At 39.1% G+C, this 11,788-nt stretch overlaps 1 protein-coding gene across 1 annotated transcript in view; it reads left to right on the forward strand.

The window, feature by feature from the left end:
- The window catches only part of LOC103082007 (intersectin-1), a gene marked incomplete at its 3' end in the record, with an annotated part of 116,041 nt that extends 104,464 nt beyond the window's left edge, over nucleotides 1-11,577 (forward strand). The window contains exons 12-16 of the mRNA XM_007469150.1: nucleotides 2,160-2,422; nucleotides 4,595-4,744; nucleotides 4,831-4,971; nucleotides 11,191-11,278; nucleotides 11,413-11,577. Of these exons, the coding sequence (XP_007469212.1) occupies nucleotides 2,160-2,422; nucleotides 4,595-4,744; nucleotides 4,831-4,971; nucleotides 11,191-11,278; nucleotides 11,413-11,577 (807 nt within the window). The remainder of the gene's footprint in view (nucleotides 1-2,159; nucleotides 2,423-4,594; nucleotides 4,745-4,830; nucleotides 4,972-11,190; nucleotides 11,279-11,412) is intronic.
- Between the last annotated feature and the right edge of the window lie 211 nt (nucleotides 11,578-11,788).

The following is an 11,788-nucleotide window of genomic DNA, read 5'->3' on the forward strand; positions in this document are numbered from 1 at the left end:
TATGATAAATTCCTGAAGACAGAATTATAGATGCACAGCAGAGCTTACTTATAGCTGGTTGGCATAGACTGGGAAATACACAAGCAATTAAATCTCTATGGAACAGGTCACAGTTGAGTTGAGATTTGAAGAGTAATTGGGTCATTACAAGTGGAAGGGAGGAACATTTCAGGTTGATAATAATGGGAGTAAAGTCTTAAAGCAAATAAGGACAGGAATCCTTAGAATTTGGAATTTTCTTTTTCTGTTGGTAGAAGACATTCATTTAAAGTTTTGAACAGGATGTGACAGTATTAGAGTTTTTGGTTAGTGCATTCTTTCTTTCAACAACCATTTATTATGTGCCTCTGTGTACCAGAAATAGGGCCAGATTTTGGAATTAAAAAGATGTATAGGGACTTTCAGTTTTTTTCTTTTTTTTTAACTGAGGTAAAATTTACTTAAGATAAAATTGATCATTTTGAAGTGTACAATTCAGTGGCTGTCTAAGTCAGCTTGGGCTTCCGTAATAAAATGTCATAGTCTGGGTGTCTCAAACAGCAGAAATTTCTTTCTCACAGTTCTGGAGGATAGGAAGTCCAAGATCAGGGTGCCGTCCACTTCCATTCCCAGTGAGAGCACTCTTCCTGACTTGCAGATGGCTGCATTCTCACTAGGTCCTCACATGGCCTTTCCTCGGTATGTGCACATGGAAAAAGAAAGATAGCTCTCTCTTCCTTTTCTTATAAGGCCACTAATTCATAATGAGGGCCCCATCGTCATGACCTTATCATAACTGGAATTACAAAGTTCCCATCTCCAAATACCAGCCCATTTGGGGGTTAGGGTTTCAACCTATAAATTGGTGGGGTGGAAAACATTCGGTCCAAAACAGTGGCCATACCTAGTTACTCTCCATTCTCCCTTTTCCCCAGCCCCTGGAAATCACCAGTCTGCTTTCTGTCTCTTTGGATTTACCTCTTCTGGATATGTTATATAAATGGTATTATGCAGTGGGTGACCTTTTACATCCAGCTTCTTAAACTTAGCATAGTGTTTTTGAGATTCATCCACATTGTAGCATGTATCATTACTTCATTCCTTTCTCTGACGGAGGGGACTTTCGATTTTAAGGTGGCAGAGTAAAATGGTTGCTGCCTGTTCTGAAATCACAAAAGGAGCCAGAAGAACAAGAAAATAAAACTTGCTTGCCTTCTCTGATCTCTAACTACAGTTTGTAAGGAAGGTCTGTTTTCAGTGAAGGCCAGACAGGAATGTGGGAAGAAGCCAAGAAAGGATGCTCACAGCTACACATCTCAAGACAGTGTGTGAAGTGACGGCCCTTGAAATAGATTGGGAACAATGGGAATGACATGCTGCCCAGGCTGGCAGTGAGAGCTTCCCTTGTCTGGGGCTGGCTCCAAGGAGAAGCGTGTGAAGCAAACACAGAACTGAATAGACACTGCTGAAAACATAGTAAGGGATGTGGTGGATGGAATTTTTTTTTAAAGTAAAATAAAGTGGATGTAAACAGTGTTAGCAAGGATCAGAGAAAAACAATTACTGACCTGAGGATAGTTCTAAAATTCATAATTGGTGTTCTCAAAGAAGGAAACTGAGTAATGGGTTAGAAAAAATAATTTACGGAGTATCATTTCCATGATGATTAGGGCACAACCTGCTCTTCAGTGTGAAACCCAGGAGGAGACTTACCTTCTTACCTCTGCATTCAGAAACTGTCTTGTTTGTTAAAATTGAAGACACAACAGCACGGTTTTAAGCAAAGAAAAAAGAGGTGGAAAGGGAAAGATTCGTGGTACAGAAGTGGCAAGGGGTCAGTTGCTGAATCCAGGTCATAGAAAAGGGAAAGGGTAGAGTGACAGGGAAGGTATGGAGGTTGGGTGATGATGCAGAACTGCTGTCAAAAGATTATTCCAGAAACCGCGTTTGGCATTTCGAACACTGTGATGTGGTTCATCTGGAGGGAGAGTATATAAGCAAGAAGCTGGGTGAAGGCCATGTTCATAGTGCTTATCAGTGAGGGCACAGGTGAGAAAGAAGCTTTGGGAGTTCAGGTTTGCAGGTACACTACACATTTCCTATATGCCATTGAGTTTTCCCTTTGAAAATACTATGTTGAAAATCATGGCTTTTCCTAATCGTTACATCTTGTTTTAAAGTAACCTTTGAAGATAAGAAGCGTGAGAACTTTGAACGTGGCAATCTGGAGCTGGAGAAACGGAGACAAGCGCTCTTGGAGCAGCAGCGCAAAGAACAAGAGCGCCTGGCCCAGCTGGAGAGGGCAGAGCAGGAGAGGAAGGAGCGGGAGCGCCAGGAACAGGAGCGCAAGAGGCAACTGGAGCTGGAGAAGCAGCTGGAAAAGCAGCGGGAGCTAGAACGTCAGAGAGAGGAGGAGCGCAGGAAAGAAATCGAGAGGCGAGAGGTGAGCAGCTGGGGAGCAGCCCCGTCATGAATACGCGTGCTCTTCCAGAGCTGTTTAAGTAATATATTAACAGTCTTTTTTTTCTTTTTACAATTCAGTAGTTTTAGTTATTCACAAAGTTGTGCACCCGTCACCACTAATTCATCACCCCCAAAAGAAACTCCTTACTCATTAAGCGGTTACTCCCCATTCCCCCTCCTCCTGCCCTTAACAACCGCGAATTTCCTTTCTCTCTCCATAGGTTAGCCTGTTCTGGACATTTTGTATAAGTGGATTCACATAATATATGGCCTTTTGTGTCTGGCTTTCGATTAGCATGTTTTCGTGCTAAGTTGTAGCATGAATCATTATTCCTTTTTGTGGTTGAATAGTATTCCATTATATGGATAGACCACATTTTAAATTTATCCATTCATCAGTTGGTGGACATTTGGGTTGTTTCTACTTTTTGGCTATTTTGAATACTGTTGCTATGAACATTCATGTACAAGTTTTTGATAATACAGTCTTGTAACAAACCATTGATAGCAGTTAAGTATTTTTTTCTAGCCTTTTTTCTGCATTCACATACAAATATAGAAACAAAAAGGGTTATATGGTGGAGAGGTTGAAGGTTTAGTTGAAATTGTTTTATGAAACCACTGTAATGGTATCACACTAATTTTATTGTTCTGCATCTTTTTCTTTTTCCACTTTAGAAAATATGTCTAGTAATCTTCACTGTATTTTATGGATGGCTTCCTAAATTTGGTGCCATACCTGGATAGGGGCCAAGCCTACCTCCTGTCTGTCTTTCCAATTTTAGTATTTTTTTAAATTAATTAATTAATTTATTTATTTATTTATGGCTGCATTGGGTCTTCATTGCTGCGTGTGGGCTACTCTTTGTTGTGGTGCATGGGCTTCTCATTGTGGTGGCTGCTCTTGTTGCGGAGCATGGGCTCTAGGCACACAGGCTTCAGTAGTTGTGGCACACGGGCTCAGTAGTTGTGGCTCGCGGGCTCTAGAGCGCAGGCTCAGTAGTTGTGGTGCATGGGCTTAGTTGCTCCATGGCATGTGGAGTCCTCCTGGACCAGGGCTCGAACCTGTGTCCCCTGCATTGGCAGGCGGATTCTTAACCACTGCGCCACCGGGGAAGTCCTAGTATATTGTTACAGAAGCAATGACATGATTCTCTTGTGTGGATAAAATGTATTTTAAAGATGGGGGATTTGTCTTTATAAAAAAATAATACTTTGGTTTCATCTCCTGATGATTGCTTTAGAAAACTTGTAGCTATAAGCTCCCTTTCATTCGGGCAGACACACACAGATACTAACAGGATTTTCATTTCCAGGATGACAACCAAAAGGTAGACAGCCTTTCCGTCTTCAATGTTCTTTTAAAAAAAAATAAAAGTATTTTAGAGTGTTTATTCGGGATTATTTAATTGACATTTACCATGTGCCAGGCATTGATAGTCCCTGGAGATACGGTGATAAATAGGAACTCCACCTGTCCTCCAGGCCCTTACAGTGTAGTTGGAGCACAGGTATGTAAGAAGCAATTACAATACGATAAAGAGTGCCTGGTGCTCCCACAGTTACTCTGCCTAGCAGCCATCAGAGTCAGCGTTGAAGAGAGCTGACATTGCCAGAGAAATTACAGAACCTTCTGTGCTAAAAAGGAAATGAATGATTAGGGAGATGGGGGTCACAAACTTTTAAAGCTTGAGACAAATAATAATCTCTCATGTGACAGAAGAAATAATAATTACTTGTTTGATGGCAGAAAGCTGTTTTTGTTTTGTTTTTTGTTCTGGGGTTTTGGGTTTGATTTTACTAGATTAATTTTCCTTGTTTTTATGAGTCGGTAAATAAGGAAGAGCAGCTTATTTTAGCACACCAAGCATCCTTAGCGGCGTAAAGAATTGAATGTCAGTGGTGAAACAATCCAGTCTGTTCTCAGCTCATGTAAATATAATAGCCTTTCTGAATATTCCCTGTTTTCCCATAGAAGGAATATTATATTTGTATAAAATTTTTCTGCTATTTTAAAATAAAAATTTCTTGTAATGTTTAATAATATTTCACCCCTAAAAGAAAAGACTTACTAGATGTAATGCTTACTAAGAGACCTTGAAGAGTGTAAGAACTGAACAATTAATAAATCGTCTGTTTGTGTATGTCATAGGCTGCAAAACGGGAGCTTGAAAGGCAACGACAGCTTGAATGGGAACGGAATCGAAGACAAGAACTATTAAATCAAAGAAACAAAGAACAAGAGGACATAGTTGTGCTGAAAGCAAAGAAAAAGACTTTGGAATTTGAATTAGAAGCTCTAGTGAGTAGTTTGATTATGCTTTGGGAATCTACTTACATTAAACCATTAAAATGCTAATAATTCTTATTATTTTTCATTTGTTGAAGAATGATAAGAAGCATCAACTAGAAGGAAAACTTCAAGATATCAGATGTCGATTGACAACCCAAAGGCAAGAAATTGAGAGCACAAACAAATCTAGAGAGTTGAGAATTGCTGAAATCACCCACCTACAGCAACAATTACAAGTGAGAAAATATGTCCCTTAAAAGCTTACATGCCTTTCTCTGATTCGTCTCATTCATTTATTCACTCAACAAACATCAAGCATCTAATAGGCGCTGGGAAGCCAAGATGAAGTATACAAGGTCCTTGCCTGAAAATAGGTTGTCTAGTAACTCAGCACACTTGCTGAGACTGCTGCATGCCAGCTCAATGCAAGCTCTGGTAAGCACTGAGGATCCAGCAGTGGACAGCAGAGACGGGAACCCCGCCCTCACAGAGCTTACCTTCTGTTTGCAGGGGAGACAAGCACTAATAAAATGACAAGTATGGACTCTGTTAGAAGATGAAAAGTTGCTCTGGAGCGCGAGTAGGGAAGAGAGTCCCCAGTAGTAAGGAGAACTGTGATTTTGAGTAATGTGGTCAGGACAGGCCTCTCTCTGAACATGCTTTTTGAGCAAAGACTTAACAGAGATGAGTGGCTGAACCATGTGAATATCTGGCAGAGCAAGTTATAGGTAGGGAAACAATAGTGCAGAAGACCTGAGGCTGTAGCTGGTCTCTGGGATGCCATTTACAGCAAGGAGACCACTATGGTTGGAGCAAGTGGGAGCCGGATCACACGGGACCTATAGTCCATTCATGGGACTTTGGCTTTACCGTGATAAGCACGATAAAGAAGTGCCGTTAAGTATATTAGGGAGAGTTCCAGAAATGTATGTATACACAACAGTTGGCGACACAGTGGAGTACTCTAAGCAGTTCTGCTTTCATTTTATTACCTATCCAACCTTGACCACCAAGTTGTTACAGTATCACCTGGTTTGGTTTCAAGTGTTGAGCTAGGGGGGCATCAAATTCATGTAGATATTGTTCTGTATATCATCATGAAAGATGATCAGTTTTGGGCATTGTGACTTTTTTTTTTGTAAGTCGTTTTAAAACCTCTGTGTTCTCAGAGACGTTTTCTTTCTTTCTTTTTATTTATTTATTTATTTATTTTGGCTGCGTTGGGTCTTTGTTGCTGCACGCGGGCTTGCTCTTGTTACGGCGAATGGGGGCTACTCTTCATTGCGGTGCTCAGGCTTCTCATTGGGTGGCTTCTCTTGTTGCAGAGCACAGGCTCTAGGCACGCGGGCTCAGTAGTTGTGGCTCACGGGCTGTAGAGCACAGGCTCAGTAGTTGTGGCGCACGGGCTTAGTTGCTCCACAGCATGTGGGATCTTCCTGGACCAGGGCTCGAACCTGTGTCCCCTGCGTTGGCAGGTGGATTCTTAACCACTGAACCATGGCGCACGGCTTAGTTGCTCCACAGCATGTGGGATCTTCCTGGACCAGGGCTCGAACCTGTGTCCCCTGCGTTGGCAGGTGGATTCTTAACCACTGAACCACCAGGGAAGTCCCTTGAACACTGTGACTTTTATTTCAGCTTCTTCCTCTCTGCATGCTTTTTTTGAGATTTATCCATATTGTTGAGTGAATCAGTTGTCTGTTCCTTTTCATCACTGAGTAGTATTTCCTTATTTATCCCCTCACCTGTTGAGGGACATGTAGGTTTTTTTCCAGCTTGGGACTGTTTTTTTTTTTTTAATTTATTTTTGGCTGCGTTGGGTCTTCATCGCTGCGTGCAGGTCTTCTCTAGCTGCAGCGAGCAGGGGCTACTCTTTGTTGCAGTGTGTGGGCTTCTCATTGCAGTGGCTTCTCGTTGCAGAGCACGGGCTCTAGGTGCACGGGATCAGTATTTGTGGCTCGTGGGCTCAGTAGTTGTGGTTCGCGGGCTCTAGAGCGCAGGCTCAGTAGTTGTGGTGCAAGGGCTCAGTTGCTCCACAGCACATGGGATCTTCCCGGACCAGGGATCAAACCCGTGTCCCCTGCACCAGCAGGCGGATTCCTAACCACTGCGCCACCAGGGAAGTCCCTGGTTTGGGACTTCTATGAATAAAGCTGCAATGAGTATTTACTTACACATCTTTATGTGGAAATGTGTTTTATTTCTCTTGGTTAAATTTTAGGAGTAGAATTACTGTGTCATGTAAGTATGTGCTTAACCCTATCAGAAACTATCAAATTGTTTGCAAAGTGGTTGTACCATTTTACATTCTCACCAGGAGTGTATGAGTCCTTCAGTTGTTCCTCATTCTTGTCAACACTTGGTATTGCCATTATTTTTAATTTTAACATCTCTGGTGGGTGTGTAACAATATCTCATTTGGCTTTAATTTACATTTTCCTGAAGGCTAATGATGTTCATCATTGTTTCATATGTGTATTAGTATGCATCTTCTTCTGTGTGTCTTTTGTGAAAAAATCTTTAGCTCACTTTTTAGTAGGTTGTTTAGCATATTATCAAAGTTCTTTATATATTCTTGTAAGAAATCCTTTTTTAAAAAAATATTTATTTATTTGGTTGTGCCGGGTCTTAGCTGTGTCAGGCAGGCTCCTTAGTTGCAGCTCACAGGCTCCTTAATTGTGGCTCGCTGGCTCCTTAGTTGCGGCACGTGTGCTCCTTAGTTGTGGCAAGAGGGCTCCTTAGTTGCAGCTTGCCGGCTCCTTAGTTGTGGCATGCAAACTCTTAGTTGCAGCATGCATGTGGGATCTAGTTCCCTGACCAGGGATTGAACCTGGGCCCTCTGCATTAGGGGCGTGGAATCTTAACCACTGTGCCACCAGGGAAGTCCCAGAAGTCCTTTGTCAGATAGATGTTTTGCAAACATTTTTGCCCAGTCTGTGGCTTACCTTTTCATTTTTGTAATGGTGTTCTTTAAAGGGCAGACGTGTTTAATTTTGGGAAAGTTCAATTTATTCATTTTTTTTTTATGGTTTATACTTTCCGTGTTCGATGCAAGAAATCTTTGACTATCCCAAGGTTGCGGATGTTTTCTCTTATCTTTTCTTCCAGAAGTTTTACCCTTTTATATTACATGTTTAGGTCTGTGATCCATTTCAGGTTCATTTTTACTTAAGTGTAAGGTAGGGGGTGAGGTTCGTTTTTTTCCATACCAACACCCAGTTGTTCTAGCAACATTTATTAAAAACACTGTCCTTTTCCCCCGTTGAATTGCCTTGGTAGCTTGTTGATAATCAATTAACCACATTTGTAAAAAATCTTTTCTAGATTCTCTTCTGTTCCTTTGATCTATGTCTATCCTTTCACCAGTATTTCACTCTGTTGATAATTTTAGTTTTATAATAATTTTTGAAATCAGGTAGTATGAGTTCTTCAATATTTTTCTTTTTCAAATTATTTTGGCTATTTTAGGTCCTTTACATTTCCACAGAAGCTTTTAAAATCATCATGTCAGTTTTTACAAAAGTACTTAGAGTTTTTATTGGAATTCCATTGAATTTATAGATCAGTATGGGAAGAATTGACATCTTAACAATATGTGAGTGTGAATCTTAATAGTATATCTCTTAATTTTATTTGGGTTGTTACTAATTTCTTACAGCAGTGTTTTGTAGTTTTCAGTGTACAAGTCTTGTACATATTTTGTAAAGTTTAGCCCTAATTATTTCAAGGTTTTTGATGCTATTGTGTATTACATATTTTAATTTCAATTTACAGTTGTTTGATGCCAGTATATAGAACCAGAATTCATTTTCATATATTGACATTATATGTGTGATATTGCCTAACTCATTTATTAGTTCTAATAGCTTTATTGTAGCTTCCTTAGAATTTCTACATGCATAAACATTGTGAATAAGGATAACTTTATTTCTTCTTTTTCTTTTTTTTTTAATATTTATTTATTCATTTGGTTGCGCCAGGTCTTAGTTGTGGCAAGGCCTTAGTTGTGGCAGGCGGGCTCCTCAGTTGTGGCATGTGAACTCTTAGTTGTGGCGTGCATGTGGGTTCTAGTTCCCTGACCAGGGGTTGAACCCGGGCCCCCTGCATTGGGAGCATGGAGTCTTCACCACTGTGCCACCATAACTTTTTTTTTCCAGTCTATACACCTTTTATTTCTTTTTTTGTCTTAACTGCATTGATTACAATCTCTTCCTCCTCTCCCTTCCCCTCCTCCTCCTTTACTCCATCAATCTAGCTAGGAGCATACTGGGTTTATTGATTGATTTTTTTAAAAAAGGTTTTGGTTTTATAGATTTTTTTTTTTCCTCTGTGGTGTGTCTGTTTTCTATTTCATTGACTTAGGCTTCTTGTTATTTCCTTCCATCTCTTTATTTTGGGTTTGATTTGCTTTTTTCTAGCCTCGTAAGGAGGAAGCTTAAATTATTGAATTTGGATCTTTCTTCATTTCTGATAATGTATAACATTTTAAGCTATATAATTCCCTCAAAGCATTGTCATAGCCATATGAATATGTTGTATTTTTAAATCCACTCAATTCAAAACCTTTTTTAAAATTTCCTTTGTCATTTCTTTGATGGATTATTTAGAATTATGCTGTTTAGTTTCCAAATGCTTGGATTTTTTTTCCATTTGACTTACTGATTTCTGATTTATTTATGATATGATCTGTGAACATACTCTGTATGATTTTAACCCTTTTAAGTTTATTGAGACTTATGTTATGGCCCAGCATTTGATCTGTCTTGGTGAATATTCCATGTGCACTTGTAAAGAATGTGTACTCTGTTGAAGTTGGGTAGGGTGTCCTGTAAATGTCAGTCAATCAAGTTGATTCATGATGTCGTTCGTGTCTTCTGTGTCCTTACTGATTATCACTGAAGTCCTAATCAATTTGAGATATTAGGATATGACATATAATGTAAACAGTATCAGAAGTTCACCGCTAGAAATTGTTTGAAAATATTTTAAAATGCATGCACCTTTTAAAAGTATATTCTTTTCTGTGGTAACTGTTTTTCTGTGTCTTTCATTAACTATTTATGAGAAGTTTCATAAACTATTCCGTTGAAAATTTAGGAGTGAAGGCCATGTGTTTGTTTATTATCTCACTGAATGCTCTGTGTCCAAACATATTTTTATTACTTAAGATTAATGCTTAGTATATTCAGTTATTGATAATAAAATACCAATCAAGGTTCCTGAAAAAGTAGTGAAGTTAAAAATAATACATGGTTTGAAGAAAGGCAGGTACATAGTAGGCCGTGAGAAATCTGTTTCCTTTCTTTACAGTAATTAGCAAATTCTTGCTCTGCAAATGAGTCAGGTAGCCCTTCATATTGGTTTGACCTATTTTTGAAACTCAGGTAGTCCATTTAAAAGTAATGTTTAAATAAGTGAAACAATCTGAGTGATCTGAGCCAGGCTTCATCTTGATCCTTCCTTGTTTGTCCTGGTTCAGGAAAGAATCTTTGGGATTGGGTAAGTGGCCTTGCCTTAATTTAGCAAGGAGGACAAGAGGAGAAGCTTAGTTGGCTATGCTTTTTTGGGAAAATGATCAACTTTTGTATTGTTTTGTTCAAATTTGGGGGGATGGGGGGTATATGTGTTTGTGTGGATTATTCATATGAGAAGATGCTACCAAATCCTCTCCATTGAGCTGTATCTACTGTTTAGACATATAGTACACAAAGATTTATTACACACAAGCCAGTCTATATCTAAAGGTGGTTGTTCCAGAAAGGGACTGGTTCTTAGCCTCTAGTGAAAATTTTTAATTGACATTTTTATTCTTTCAAACCAAAAGTTAATACACAGAGATTTTTTTCTCAAATCAAAGTAAAAATAAAAGTCAAATATTCCTTAATAAAGCCTGGAAAATCTGTCCTTTTTCTAAAATGTTTAGAAACTATATTGAATAATTTCAGCTGAACTTAGGCAAATACAATTGCTTGTCAAGTCACCCATGAAAACTCCAAATAGCCTTGTACAATGTGGTTTAGCTTTTATCTATGTCAGTTAAAAAATAGTTGGTTCAAGATTTTTGTGTAGCTGTTTAAAATTGTGCCTCTCTCCTGAGTGTTGGATAAACATATATGGCAGCTAAGATTCTAATTGTTAAAAGTCCTTTTTTGATTTCTGTTTCCAACTTCAGGTGTATGGTAATCCAGTTCAACCCTATTAAGGCTCAAAGTTCAGGACAGAACAGTTCCTGTTTAAACTACTGAGTCAGTTTGCAAACAGCAGGGTCACTGCATTTACATTTGATCCCAGTGCAACTGAGAGACCATTGCTTTCCATTTTCTCTGCTGAGTTGTGAAACCACCCTGACAGTTTCACTGTAGAGGATTCAGGTTGAGATTAGGAGAGTCTTTGAGGGATGAGGAAACATGGTAGTTTTCTCCATCATTCATTGCTGTGTTCTCTTTCTCTCCTAGGAGTCTCAACAAATGCTTGGAAGACTTATTCCAGAAAAACAGATACTCAGTGACCAATTAAAACAAGTTCAGCAGAACAGTTTGCACAGTAGGTGTTTTATAAAAGTTGGCTTTTTCCCTTTTTACTGGCAATAATTTTCGTAATTGAAATGAGAACGTTAAAAACCATTTTTCCTCACTGCCAGTTTGTTTTTCTTATTTCGCGATGTTTTTCTAAAACAGGAGATTCACTTCTTACACTCAAAAGAGCCTTAGAAGCAAAAGAACTAGCTCGGCAGCAGCTACGAGACCAACTGGATGAAGTGGAGAAAGAAACCAGATCAAAACTACAGGAGATTGATATTTTCAATAATCAACTGAAGGTAACTATTCTGTGTGTGCCTACATGTATGTCTTACTTTTTAATTTCTCTAACTGGCCAGATGATTAGTTGATATTTGATCCCAGGCAGAAAAATTTATAAGGCTGGTTTGTCAGCCTTCATGAAAGCCTTCACATTTATGGATAAACATTAAACAATCTAAGTTGAATTTTTCTCCTTTAAAATATAAAAATGAATTTGGCATCACTAAATTAGGGCTGAGTGAATGGCCCCAAC

This window comes from Lipotes vexillifer, unplaced genomic scaffold, assembly GCF_000442215.2.
Source record: "Lipotes vexillifer unplaced genomic scaffold, Lipotes_vexillifer_v1.1 scaffold829, whole genome shotgun sequence".
In the NCBI taxonomy this organism is placed as follows: Eukaryota; Metazoa; Chordata; class Mammalia; order Artiodactyla; family Lipotidae; genus Lipotes; species Lipotes vexillifer.